This window comes from Anas acuta, chromosome 20, assembly GCF_963932015.1.
Source record: "Anas acuta chromosome 20, bAnaAcu1.1, whole genome shotgun sequence".
Classification (NCBI taxonomy): domain Eukaryota; kingdom Metazoa; phylum Chordata; class Aves; order Anseriformes; family Anatidae; genus Anas; species Anas acuta.
Window position 1 is genome coordinate 663,660 of NC_088998.1, and position 13,090 is coordinate 676,749.

The following is a 13,090-nucleotide window of genomic DNA, read 5'->3' on the forward strand; positions in this document are numbered from 1 at the left end:
TGGCAAGGGGCACAGGGAAGGCTCTCTCTCCACCACCTCTCGGCAGGCATCACCACCACAAGCTGCTGGGAAATTCCATTTTCCATGGCAATGTGGGGATGCCCTGGCCAGGACGGGACCCCTGCCCACTGCCCTGCCTGCCTGGCCCCTTGCTGATGCTCACTGGGCCCTGAGCCTCCAGTCTGGGGGTGACGCTTGAGTAAGGAACAGCCAAGCCCTGCCGCAGAAGCAAGGAGCTGGGAGCTGTTGGGCCTGGGCTGGCTGTGGTGGGGCTCTCCCCTCCTCCAGCCTCTCTCTTCTTCCCATTGTCTCCCTTCCCTAGCTGACACAAGGGAGAAGCCAGTCCTGCTGCCTGCCTCAGGGTCTAGGGACGGAGCTGGAGCCTGCCTTGCAGCCCATCTGGGTGCCCTCAGCCCTGCAGGCAAGGAGTTCAGTGCAGCCCCAGCAGGCGGTGGGAGCTGGGTCCTGGCTGAGCGTGCAGCAGCAGCGCACCCAGGGCCTTGCTCCAGCCCTCCCAAGTGCCACATGCCAGCATCCGCTGCTCATTACCCTCCTGAGACATCAGTTGCCCACCAGCCTCTGCTGTGATGGATGAACCAACCCCTTGTGCTGGGCTGGTGTCCCCTAAACGGGGCAGTGCTCAAGGCAGCAAGGCCGGGGGGAAGCCCCCTGTCCAACTCCTCTCGCTGGAACTGTTTTCTGCTGACAGTACAAGGGGTGTTTCTCCTAGCAGCTCCGGGGAGAAGCCTGCTCTTCTCCCAGCCGGCTGGCTCCTTCCTGCTGGCAGCCTGCACATGCCAGCACAGTCTCTGTCTGCATCTGCCTCCCAGGCCAAACCTCACGTACAGGCGGAGCTCCCGTGCTGACATGCTGCCCACCCGCACATGCCCACCTGGAGCAGGACAAGGGCACAGGGGGGCTGCACACCAGGAAGGTGGAACTGAGGAGAGCGGCACCTCCCAGGTCATCCCTGCCACCTGGGAACACAACAGCCTCCTCCTCCCATCTCACCTCTGCTGCCAGAGGAGGCCACGCTGCCAGCCTCCCCTCCTTGTTCCCAATGTCAGTCAGAGCCAACCAATACTTGGAGGTAACTACAAGTTCATGGGTTTGCAGGCTGGGTTGCGGCCCAACACAGCATCCTTCATACGGTTCTCAGCACAGCGTATGTGTAGACAAATAAAACCTCCTGATTCAACGTCCTGGCTTCCTGCAGGCTGCTCCACACCTGAACCTTTGTCAGCTACTTCACATCTCCTCACTTGGCCAAGGTCTGCCCAAGCCTGTAGGGCCCATGGGGCTCCAGTGCGACAGCTCTCTCCAGGCACCAGGGGATTGTTTCTCTTTGCTCAGCAACCTCTCTGTAAAGTGGCTGAAGGACAGGTCTGGATACTCACTGTGAGCCATCCTAGGGCCAAGCACACGTTGGAAGCCTGAGGTGCTGAAGGCTTGTTTTGGAGGCAAAACCACAAGTTAAAAAGGCTCCACCACTTGTCCTGGTATCTTTAAGCACCAGACTGAGCCAACTCTGGATTAATTACATTATGCTGTGATGAAGGCTGTTGCTAGGTTACAGCAACTGGTCCCTAAGCCCATCCTACTGCAGGATTTCCTCAGAATCATTCATTTGTGAGCTCAGGGGCATCCCAGAAGGACAGGCAAGCACTAGGATCTCACAAGGAGCAGGGCCCTCAACTGCAGGGAAGCTGCAGACAGCACAGTCATCGCACATCTTGTCCCCAGCCTAGCCACCTGCCTGCCCCGTCCTGCACCAGCTCCTGTCACACTCCGGCTGTTTGTCCAGTCCCGCAGCACCTCCAGGAGCCTGTATGGCTCTCTGCAGAGCAGGCTTCCTCAAAAGGCACCTGCAAGTTCCCACATTCATTTCGCATCCTGATAATACCTGATCTTCGATAACCTTTTCATGTACCCACCCAAGGCCTTGGCAAGCCAAGGGAAAACATGCAATGACCTTATGGGAGCAGCAGAAATAGGGTGAAACTGAATCCCCCAAAGTGCAGAATCATTGCACTCCTTGCACTTGGCTCATCATAAATCAAAGGGAATGATGAAGACCCAGTACACCAGTCAGCCAACTGCTAGCTGTGAGTCTGCCACAAGAAACAGCTGTGAATAAAGCCAGCACCATCCCAGGATGCAGCAGGAGATGCATTATATGGGAAACATTAAGTACAAGCCCTGGCACGACCTCATCTGGACTGGCACAGCCTCAGAAAGATGAACTCAGAGTGGAGCTGGTGCCAAGGACAGCCGCTAGAATGGCTGGGGGACAGCTTGTGCGGCAGAAGAGAGGCAGAGCTGGGATGAGAGGCAGAGCTGGGATACGAGCCCTGTCTGCACAGGACTGAGGTGGAGCAGTATTTAAACAACAGTGCTGGCAAAGGAACAAATAAGCAGAAATTGGCCCGGAATAAAATTGGATGGCAATTATCAGACAGCTCCTAAACCTCAAGGCAGAAGACTGACGTACAGCTTCCTACACGGGTGCTGGAAACTGAGCTGTTTTGGAGATGGTTGGAACTGCCATGACCAGTCCATCTGTCCTTGTGGTAATTTTCTACCTGGTATTTTGACAAAGGGATGGAGGAAGGCACAGGTTGGGTATGGAGAAACCTGGTCCTTTCAGCACAGACTGTGCCACACAGGGCCAGGTACATGGCTTGACAGCAGTGATAAGCAGCTTGATTCACTTGCAGGGATGAATTTTGTGACAGATTAACACGAGCAAGAGCTTTAGCAAGCAGGGATGGCCACCTGTTCTAAGGAGACTTGGGCCATCAGAAGGATGCTGTGAACATGCTGCCTTTGCACCAGATGAATCCGCAAGGAGACGATGTACAGCCACAGAGGAGTCAGACAGCTTCAGGCCATTCAGATGCAGGTGAGCTAGAAGGTCCTGCCAAAACTGGCTCCCAGCTGGAGAGCCACAGCGAAGTCTGCACACAAGGCACACTGCAAAGCCTGCAGAGATCAGAACATCAGCCTGCTCTCAGAGTACAACTTCACTTGTGTCTTGCCACAACAGCTGCATCAAGTCATATGCCAGAGACAGCCACCAGTGACAGGAACTGCGAACCGTAGCATAATGTTACCATTCCAGGGATGGGGATACCAAGGAACCCTCCCCAAAATAAATGCTGGGCACATAACTCCCATTCACATCTCAGATTAGCAGCACAGCACCAGCTATCCCAGGTAACTATAACCCTGTTCACAAAGCAGATATCCAGCCTCCCCCAGATGCCAAGTCCCCTCTCCTCCTGGGCCGGTGAGGCAGCCCAATGCTCAATGCTTCAAGCAAATGGAGGTTGCAGCTGTGACTTAGCAGCTGAGTGATCCTGGCTGGGAAGATACAGTGGGTGGGAACAGGACCTTGTAGTTACCTCTCATGACTTATCATGGATGGTTTGGCTTCAGATGGGCACAGTGGAAGCCGAGATTTAACTGTACCATGTCAGAGCACCCCATGGGATCTCAGTCCCACAGCAGTATGGAGGCAGGGGAGCAGGCAGTGCAGCTTTCAGACGTGTGCCTACAGTAGTAGCCCTCGAGGCCAGGGCTGCCCTTGCTGTACTTGAGAACCAGGCCCTTCAAACCGTCAGATTACACAAATTTGCACTTCTCCCTCCTGCTGCTCTTTACCAAATGAGACTTTATACAACATGCAGCTCTGGCCAGAGTTAATCATAAGAAATCGCAGCTCCTCAGTCTTAAGGTCTTGATTTTTTTTTTGGATGACTGATAAACCCAAACAGATAAAAACACACACTGGTAACTCTAGAGATACTCACAGGATCTATTTATATCAATGTGATCCTGCAGAAGCTTCCCTACAGTTACAGGCACGTACACATACTTCTTATATTTAGCTTTTTTGAAAGACTGGGCATGGGTGAGCCCAATTCAGACAAGGTCTATTTCTTTCTCTCCTCACTCACGCTTGCCAGCGCTGGATTACACCTTACTCTGTAGCTTTAACTAGTTCAGCATTTTCTGGAAAAGGGATAAATCTAAGTCTAAAAAATGCCTTTTTGCTGCTATTCTTCTCCACACTCCCACTTTACCCACTACATAGGATTTCTCTGGCCTTGCTGTCAAAGCCAAAATATGCCACATGCCCTCCTTGGTCTCTAGTGTAAGTAAAGAGAGCTCCCATATCTGCTTCTTTTAAAGGAGAATTTTGGATCAAAATGATTCATCTTTGCTTGTTTTTGTCTCAGTTCCTTGTGTTGACAATGAACCTGAGCTGCAGGGAGTGTAAAGGCTCCTACTGGTAGTCAAATCTGGCCCAGGTGAAAAACAAACCAATGCCAACATAAACATTTCTAGGGGGCTCAGCGCTTGTTCAACCTTCTGCTAACCCATGAGCTGCATTCTCAAGAAGGCTGAGCTGAACAAAAATGCCTTCTCCTTTACGTGCTGTATGAAACAACAGCTCTCTCAGGACAGACCTCAGCTTTGGGAAAAAAAAAAAAATCATGGTTTTTAAGTTCAACTCTTTCTGAATGATTTTTAATTTAGCACCCCTTTCCAAAAAGTGTGAGAATGCAAAAACATGAGGATGTGACAGAGGGCTGTCCTTTTGTGAAAGAATCCTGGAGGGACAAGCAGCTCATGGGCCTGGGCAGACACACCTGCAGTGGAGAAGAAGATGTACAGAGGCAGTTGTACAACAGAGCTTTATAGTCAGAATGGATTTTTTTTGATGCAAAATGGAACATGACCCAAAATCTTTACAGAACAGAAGCGCTTTCAGGAACACAGCCAGCTGAAGCTTGAACGCCTGCCTGTCTTCTCACAAGAGAGGCCACAAACTTTGGTTGCGTCAACTTTTTCCTCTCCAGGCGTGCAGAGTTTGAATTGTCCCATGCAAATTCCCCACAGTGTCACAAAAAATGTAGTAATGTTCAGAGAAATAGTGAATGCTAATGGAAAACAGACCTGAACAATATACTGCTCATGCAGCAAACTTAGTTCATTTTATAGGGAAACAGTTATATGTGCATTTTGGGGGCTGGGGAGAAGAAAAAGAAAAATAGAACAGATAACTGCCTGCTGTTCAAGACAACTCCGAAGTGGACAATGGATCAAAAGAACACCTTGCTTTGTGGGGATGTAGTAGCAAATCCCAGCTTGGATACCACGGCTAACAATTCACAACAGAAAGGGGAGGGAGAACAAAACCAGACCTCAGATCAACCTGGATGCAACAGGCTAATGGAATGCACAGAACCTGGAGGGAGCTTCACTGTCCAAGCTGCAAAAGGGACCCAGAACCAAAACAGAAGTGGGTATGGAGAGCTAACAAACTCCACCAAACATGGTGGTGACTCACTGAGACACAGGCAAGTGTGAACAGCTGGCCTGTAGTGCCTATCCAACTGCAGCCTGCACTGCTGAAGAGGCACCAATCCACAAGTTCAAAGCAAAAATTAAGACTTCCCAAACTCATGGGATAGGAGGAGGCTCTCCAGTTGGGGCAGGGAAGGGCAGCACGCTGGCTGTTGGGAGGCTTGGCCCAGTAAACACAGCTGCGATATTGACAAATTGGACCAGGAAAGGTCATCTGAGCTACAGTGGTTGTTCCTCTCAGTGTAGAGAGGCGGTTGGTGCTGTACAGCCTGACTGTAAAATGCCTGAGAAGCAAATGCCTTGCCATGCTAACGCTGCTCTGTAGACAGTTCTGAAGCTCTGGATATCTTCATTTCCATGAGAGTCATGTCCCTGAGAGGTACCAAAAGGAGGGGATTCTAGTGTATGCAAATTCAAGGGTGGGAAATGCAGAAAAGCACTGTTTTTTCCCTCTCTTCTTCAAGTTAGCTTTGCACTTTGCATTGTTTTCCCAAACTGCATAGCAGTTTACATGTAGTGTCTGAGACACTGGGGCCACGGAAATCAATGGGGCTTCATGAATTCCAACAGCAACACCAGTGAGTGCTAATTAAGCTGCTGTGCAGAAAGGTCCCTTTCAAAGGACTCCAAAATCACACACACGCTCTCTCTCTGGTCCTGTGGCTGCTGTTTTATAGAGCTGTATCATAGCATGATCTGCTTGATTTAAAGCATCGACTGCTGGGTGGAGCAATGGCCAATACCACCTTTCTCATTAAAAAATAGGAAGAATAAAAAGTTAAAGACTTGAGACAGGCGAGCACAATTGCATTCATGCAGCATGTTTTGTTGCACTCCTCTTAATAAGACAGGAACTTCAGGTGTGCAGGAGTGGCATATAACAGGGGTGGAGCTGGAAGCAGGTCCCTTTCACCCCCACACCCTGCCAGCTACCAAACAGGGCATCTCTGGAAGGAGACAAAATGACAGCCTGGAAGTGGGCCTGGGAACCATGCCCTAAACCTTCCCCTTACTCAAGTACATCTCAGCTGCATTTTCTTTGTGTAACGAACACACCAGAACAGCACACACAGATGTAAAGCTTTTGTTCTGCCAGATCTGTTTTGAGTGAATACATGGCAAAAAGCTTTACACATCTGCATCTGTCCTGGTGTGACCTGTAAGAAAAGATGGAGACAACCACAACAGAAGAGTCCGCTGCATGTACAGGTAGCCAGCCTACAGCTCCTCATAGTCCCCACCTCCTCGTGGCTTGCTCATGCTGGCTCCTCCTCCAAGAAAAGCCTCCAGTTCATCTATCTCATTGTTTTTCTCCTTGCTTCTCTTCTTCTTTTTCTTTTTCTCCTCTTTGCTCTCCTCCTTCTCTTTGCTCTTCTTGTGTTTGCTTTTCTTTTTCACAGACTTTTCCTCTTCCTGCAAAATGAGAAAATTGTAATTAGTAAATCCTCTGAGCATGCCAGTAACCCAGCATATATCACCCTGAAACTTGGCTCTGATGGGAACCTTACTTAGGGAGAAGCATCTACCACCAAGGCTGGCTGGGACCCTTCTGTGAGTTTGGACAGAAGAGAAGAAAGACCATCTGTTTTTTATGTAGCAATGGTCTGTCAGGCAGTTTGTGCCTGACAATACCACATTACTGGACAAGCAGAAATGTCACAGATGAAGCCTCCTGCAGACTTCCCTCACTGTCTCTGAGATTAGCTCTGACTGGGATCACCCTCTGTTTGGAAAAAGCCATGGTGCTATAACATACTCCAATCAGCAGAGATGCCTTGCTCTAGTTAATTCTTCATTTTACAAACTCACACACTGCCTTTTTAAAAGCCAACTGTTCTAAAAGTTTGCTTTTAAGCTGCAAAGTGGTTAATGGTCTGCAGAGCCCATGGAGCACAGCTCTGGCTGCAGGATGCCAGAATGGAAGGCAGTCCACCCAGTGCACAGAGCACACTGTAGGTAGCTACCCCTTTCCTTGGCTGCTAAACAGTATCACTGAATCACAGAATCGTCTAGGTTGGAAGAGACCTCCAAGACCATCGAGTCCAACCTCTGACCTAACACCAACCAGTCCTCACTAAACCATATCACTAAGCTCTACATCTACATGTCCTTTAAAGACCTCCAGGGATGGTGACTCAGCCACTTCCCTGGGCAGCCTGTTCCAATGTCTCACAACCCTTTTGGTAAAGAAGTTTTTCCTAATATCCAACCTAAACCTCCCCTGGTGCAACTTTAGCCTGTTCCCCCTCATCCTGTTGCCAGGCACATGGGAGAACAGGCCAACCCCCACCTCGCTACAGCCGCCTTTAATGTGCCTATGATATATGGCAGATCAACTCTGAGGAATTAAATAGTACCTCTTTGCTTTTCTTTTTCTTCTTCTTTTTCTCCTTAGAAGCATGTTTATCTGTTCGAATAAACAAACAAACAAAAAATATTGTTTTAAATCATCACAAACCACAAGCCATGTGATTCTGCCCTGACCTATTTCTCAGAACAAAATGCTGTCCTGAAGCCACATGCAAAGGCAATCCTTATTTCTCCGGACAAACTGTGACTCCTTAGAAACTAACACAGGTTCCAGCAACAGGTCCTAATTTGACTAGATGTAGCTAGTTTAATTATGACCATTATATTGTCTATCTTATTTTGTGTTATGAACATCTGGGTCTTCACTGTATCACAGCCACTGAAGAAACAAATACAGGGACCAGACCTGCAAACTGGTCTAAAGGCCAAACTGGGCACCAGACTATTTATTCCCGAACTGAAGAAGAGCTACTGGGAACAATTTGCCTCTGGCCACTTAATACTTGAAGGCATATGGAAATCCCATTGGAGCAGACTAGCAAACTAGCACTGGTTGTTCAAGCTGCGTATGGAAATTATGTCACCCTGAGGCCAAAGTGCCACTGTTGCAGTTCTGCTCTACATCAGTGGCTATTTTCACTGCGTCAAATGAGCCCCAGAACCTATCATTGTCAAAACATTTGTCCCAGGCTATCGTGTCTGATAGCTCAGCCACTGATTTGACTGCTGAACTTCCACTGACTTTGCATAGACTCCTTGAACAGCGGAGTACTTATTTGGCTTTACATAGGAGGCTTTGTAGCTGCACCACTTTTCACAAGGTGGTATTTGATACCTATGTAGTCTTTCCCTCAGTTGATATGTAAATTCAAGTCAGCCATTGAGAACCCTAATTGCTGGTCAAGCTCCAACTGACTGGATTACCAAGGTATGTTTTTATACTTATCCCAGAGACAGGAGATAGGAGGAACCCACACTGGATTATTAGAAGTGCTAAATGGAAGTTTAATTATTGACCTCGGCCTCTGCAGATACACTTCTACCTATTCCTAGTTGTGCTGCTCAGCAACAAAAAATCACAAGCCAATGAAACCATCACTGCCTGTAATACCTTACTTATACTTCTGTAATACCTTTTCAATGATAAACCTCACTTAGGTCACTTCTGTCTCCCCTTAAATTTTTAACTTTTCATCTTTCTGGGTGACATCAGGGACAGATGCTTTGCAGTAATGCCAAGAGAGCAGAAATCATTTGCACAACTGAAATTTGTTCCCTCAGAAGACTGAGGGAAAATAAAAAGCCCAAGGAGTGCTTAGGTTATAACCAGAAACTCACCCCAACTTTCCCCAAAGTAGAAGAGGAAACTGGCAGGGTAAGTCCAAACATTTTGCTCACATTGATCCAAATTCTCGAGGAGGTGGACAGTGCAATGCTGAGCATCAGTTCCCAGGCATGCAAAGTTAAACAGGAAGCCTTACAGAAGCAGCTCGTGAAAGATGTGCTCCTGCTTCCAGCTGGGACAGAAATAATACATGGCATATGCCATGCATGAGGCAAGTTCTCCCAACCCCCATGGGGAAAAACATAAAGTTATTTATGTTGTGTTAAACCACATTAAAGACTCACACAGGGCACTGCATGAAGTTGCATGGTATTTTATTTAGCGCAAATTGGTTTGCTTACACCCTGGAACCACTTTGGGAAAAACAAGACACCTGAAAAACAAAATCAGCAAGAGTGGAAATGTGGTGTGACCATTACCTTCTTCACTGCTCTCCTTGGGACCAGTTTCTTCCAAACCCAAACCAAAGAGATCTGAGTCATTTTTCAGTTTAAAGGAGTGGACTGTTGATTTCACAGGCTGGGGTGGCTTTGCCAACGAGGCATCATCATCAGATATTTCAGAGAGATCTTCCCGGACAGGGAATTCATCCTAGAGACAACAAGAAAAGACCAACAACGCAGACAGGTCTTTCAAACAAAAATCTCTAAATATTTTGTATACAGAGATGTCAGCATGTGCGGAGGAGGGAAGGAAATGGTAGCTGAACTGAGCTGTTATTGCCTGAAAATCAATGACTATGATACTGTAAGCTCTATTTATTTCTTGCTACGGTAAAATGGCTAGATAGCATTGATCCTGGAAAGCACACTCTGACAACTTATCATTCATGACACCAAAATCAAAGACTCAACTGTGTTAGCCCAACAGCACCAGCCTTTACTTGCCCTGGTGAGGCACCTCTGTTTTGGGGAAAATCAAATCTAAATAGCTGAAAACAACTCCAGATTTGACAAACAAAACCTTCCTGTGTAGCTCTGGGGGGTCTTGCACACCAGAGGCAACATGCAGCAGGGCCAAGAAAGCAGTCTGTGTTTGCAGAATAAATCTGTTCATCAAGTCAAAAGGGAATGTGCTCTCAGTGAAAATTTTCCTCTTCAATGTGGGCAGAATGCTGCAGAGACTAGGTATTACCCCACAAATCCTTTGCTTCTCTGCACAATGGGAGTGGAAATGAAGTTCAGTATTCTTCTGTACATGCAACTAATCCTCTTCAGAATTTAACCTTTTCTTTATATCCTCCAAACTGACCACAAACACCTCACTCTGCTGACGATTTAGGCAGTGTGTTCCCCTCCTCCTTGCTTAATGGTGGTGTTTTTACTGCTTCACCTTACCAGTACACCTTGTACTTGAAAAGCATTCATAAGTTCTGGAGCATCTCCCTAACACTGTTGCAACAGCAAGTTCTCTCACAAATCCCATTTCTCATCATCATTTGTTACATGTACCATCACAGTTACAAAAAGTAAACTTACTCCAAATAGTTTTGCTTTTATATTAAGATGCCAGGAAAAGCAGGTACTAAAACACTAAACGAATGGAAAATTACTTTATAAAAAACAGCATGACCCATACCAAACAGTGAAAGAAACTGGGACAGCTGTATTTACTGCAGGTTTGTGGAATGATGCAAACATATAAAACACTCCCAAAAAACAGCTGGCCTAGACACTTGGGGTACCTGGGGTACCTCAGAACAGCAACTGTCCATCCCAAATCATGACTTTCGGTTCCTACAGAGATTGTTCTGCTGGCTGTGAGTGCAGATCACTGAAATCACCAGTACCTAGACTCACAGCAGCAAATTCTTATGAGCACAGAGAAGATGCTTGCATTATCTTGGTCTATAACACACAAGTCTAGGGACAGGAGCCGAAGGGACTCCTGCTCACATATATCATAGCCATTTTACAGCTAGCCTGGCTATAATGGAAAGGTTGCCCCTCTTCTTGGGTAGATTTTCCTACTTCTGTAAGGAGCTTTGCCAAGCAAATTTGGTATGGCCTTTTGATTGCTGCATTGACTCTAAGGAGCTCACTTTTTCTCTCTCTCTAGCATGCACATGCTTCTACATATTAAACTTCATGTGAAAATCCACCAGCTTAGTATTTCATACTTTCCACACTACTTGACCGACCACACTCTGGATTTACTGAGAATAAACAGCACATTAAAATCTGTGAGCACAAACCTTGTTGCTGCATGGTTTCACCAATCACAGCGTTAGTGGGTTTGTGCTTAAATCAATTTCTTCAGGTTGCTTAGCACCTGACTTGCTGTGACTGCTGCTGAGAGACTGGCAGAGCAGATGAAAGCTCTGCTCAGTGAGATGCCTCAACACTTCAAGCTCAACTCTGCAGCAGTGCACGGTGATTCTTGCATATTATTTACCATTTTCTTCCTCTGGCTGTCAGATTCCTCACTTTCAAAGTCTGGGTCATCCATAACAAATGAGAGCATTTGAGTAGCTATTGGTCCCTCTTGATCACTGTCAGACTCCTCAGGCTTTTCCTCTTTGACCACTTTCTGTTTGAGAGCATGTCCTTTGCTTTGGGAAGTGGTCTTTGGGGCCTGGACTGCTGCTGGGGTGGTGGCAGCAGCTGGTGTACTAGTGTTGAGCTTGCTGCTGCTGTTTCTTTCAGACACAGAATGTGGAGGTAAACTGTCAGGAGGCTTCAGGTCAGTTGCTTTGGTCAGTACTGCTTCACTCTGTGGTTTCACAGAATTTCTGGAAGACCTGAGAAGAAAAAAACAAGTTGATAGAGCCTGTCCACACAACCATTCTGTGATTCTGTGAAGCAAAGCACAACGACCAATTAATAGCTGAACATGCCTCAAGGGCTTCAATGTGCATCTCAACAGGAGATGTAAGAGATGTAGCTCATCCTGTGTGTGTCTGTATGTGCGTTTGAACACAAAACACTCAGATGGTGAAAGTATTTCTGGCAGTAAGTCAAATGCTGAATGTTCTCATGTCTCTGAGAATGCTGATGTAAAGGTGCCTGCATTGGTGGGCCAAATCCAATCATCCTACCCACAGTGTATGATATGTGGAGAATATGATTCAGTTCATCGTTCTCCAGCACAGGATGTGGTGAATGACTTCCACTCCCACTGCAAGACTTGATACCTCTGTCCTCCTCACACTGCTATTAACAGACTTTCAGGAGCTCGGTTACAGTCTCTTGTTCAAACTTGAGAAAAAGGCTGGGCCATCCCCAAACAGAAATGTACCAGTGACCAAAGGAACACAGTGCTCAAAAGCACACTACAATACAGCTGCATCACACCTAAAGTAACAACAGCTACTAGTACCACAACCCCCCTCAGAAGATGCTGCATAAAGCAGTTCCAGCTCAAGTAAATCCAGATTCAACTTAAAGATGAAGGAATGGGCTCCAGAGATACCATGATTCCACAGAGCTGCACAAAAGTCAATGGCAGGACTGAGAAGAAGCCCAAGTTTGCCAGCACAATCCCACACTTCAGGATATGTTTCATACCTTTTTTTTTCATGTTCTGTGTCAATGCTTTCATCAGGTATGGGTATGACCTTAGAGTCCTTAACCTCTTCCTCCTCCTCACTGGACAGGGTGATATTCTTGCTGGGCACTCGCTCTGTTGCCAGCACGGGTCTGCTGGGGATTTTGTCATCCAGGTCTAGATCGTCTTGGAAACCTGCGACCATAGGGTTCCCCCCAGGTGCCTCTCCATCACTGCAAAGTAGACAATGATTAGACATAGCACCCTGAAGACACGGTAGGAAAGACATGCCTCCCCTTGAAAGCACAGTGCCACTTGCCATGCTTTTATAGCCAATTTCAGGCCTACCTTTCCCCTGTCCAGGGCAGTTCTGCTGCTGTCTTCCTATTGTGTGCCCCCAGCCTACTGCCCCATTCACGCTGGACCTGCTCCCTGTAGGCTACAAGGGTGACACAAGCCCAGCACCAAAACACGTCACAGAAGGATGTCACACAGTGGTTTTTACTAATCAAGGCTAAGATGAGTAAGCTTTAGTGCTGTAGAGCAGCCTGTTTGTTCAACAGGGCCTCTAACAGA

General features: G+C 47.3%; 1 protein-coding gene across 3 annotated transcripts in view; it reads right to left on the reverse strand.

Annotated features, from left to right (window-relative positions):
* Window positions 1-4,686: 4,686 nt before the first annotated feature.
* RABL6 (RAB, member RAS oncogene family like 6) overlaps window positions 4,687-13,090 on the reverse strand; it is a 57,913-nt gene continuing 49,509 nt past the window's right edge. For all 3 annotated transcript variants that reach the window (XM_068657113.1, XM_068657111.1, XM_068657112.1), the window contains 5 exons: window positions 12,535-12,747; window positions 11,423-11,768; window positions 9,448-9,619; window positions 7,731-7,780; window positions 4,687-6,786 (listed from right to left, as the gene is read on the reverse strand). In XM_068657113.1, the coding sequence (XP_068513214.1) occupies window positions 6,592-6,786; window positions 7,731-7,780; window positions 9,448-9,619; window positions 11,423-11,768; window positions 12,535-12,747 (976 nt within the window). In that variant the 3' untranslated portion in view covers window positions 4,687-6,591. The remainder of the gene's footprint in view (window positions 6,787-7,730; window positions 7,781-9,447; window positions 9,620-11,422; window positions 11,769-12,534; window positions 12,748-13,090) is intronic.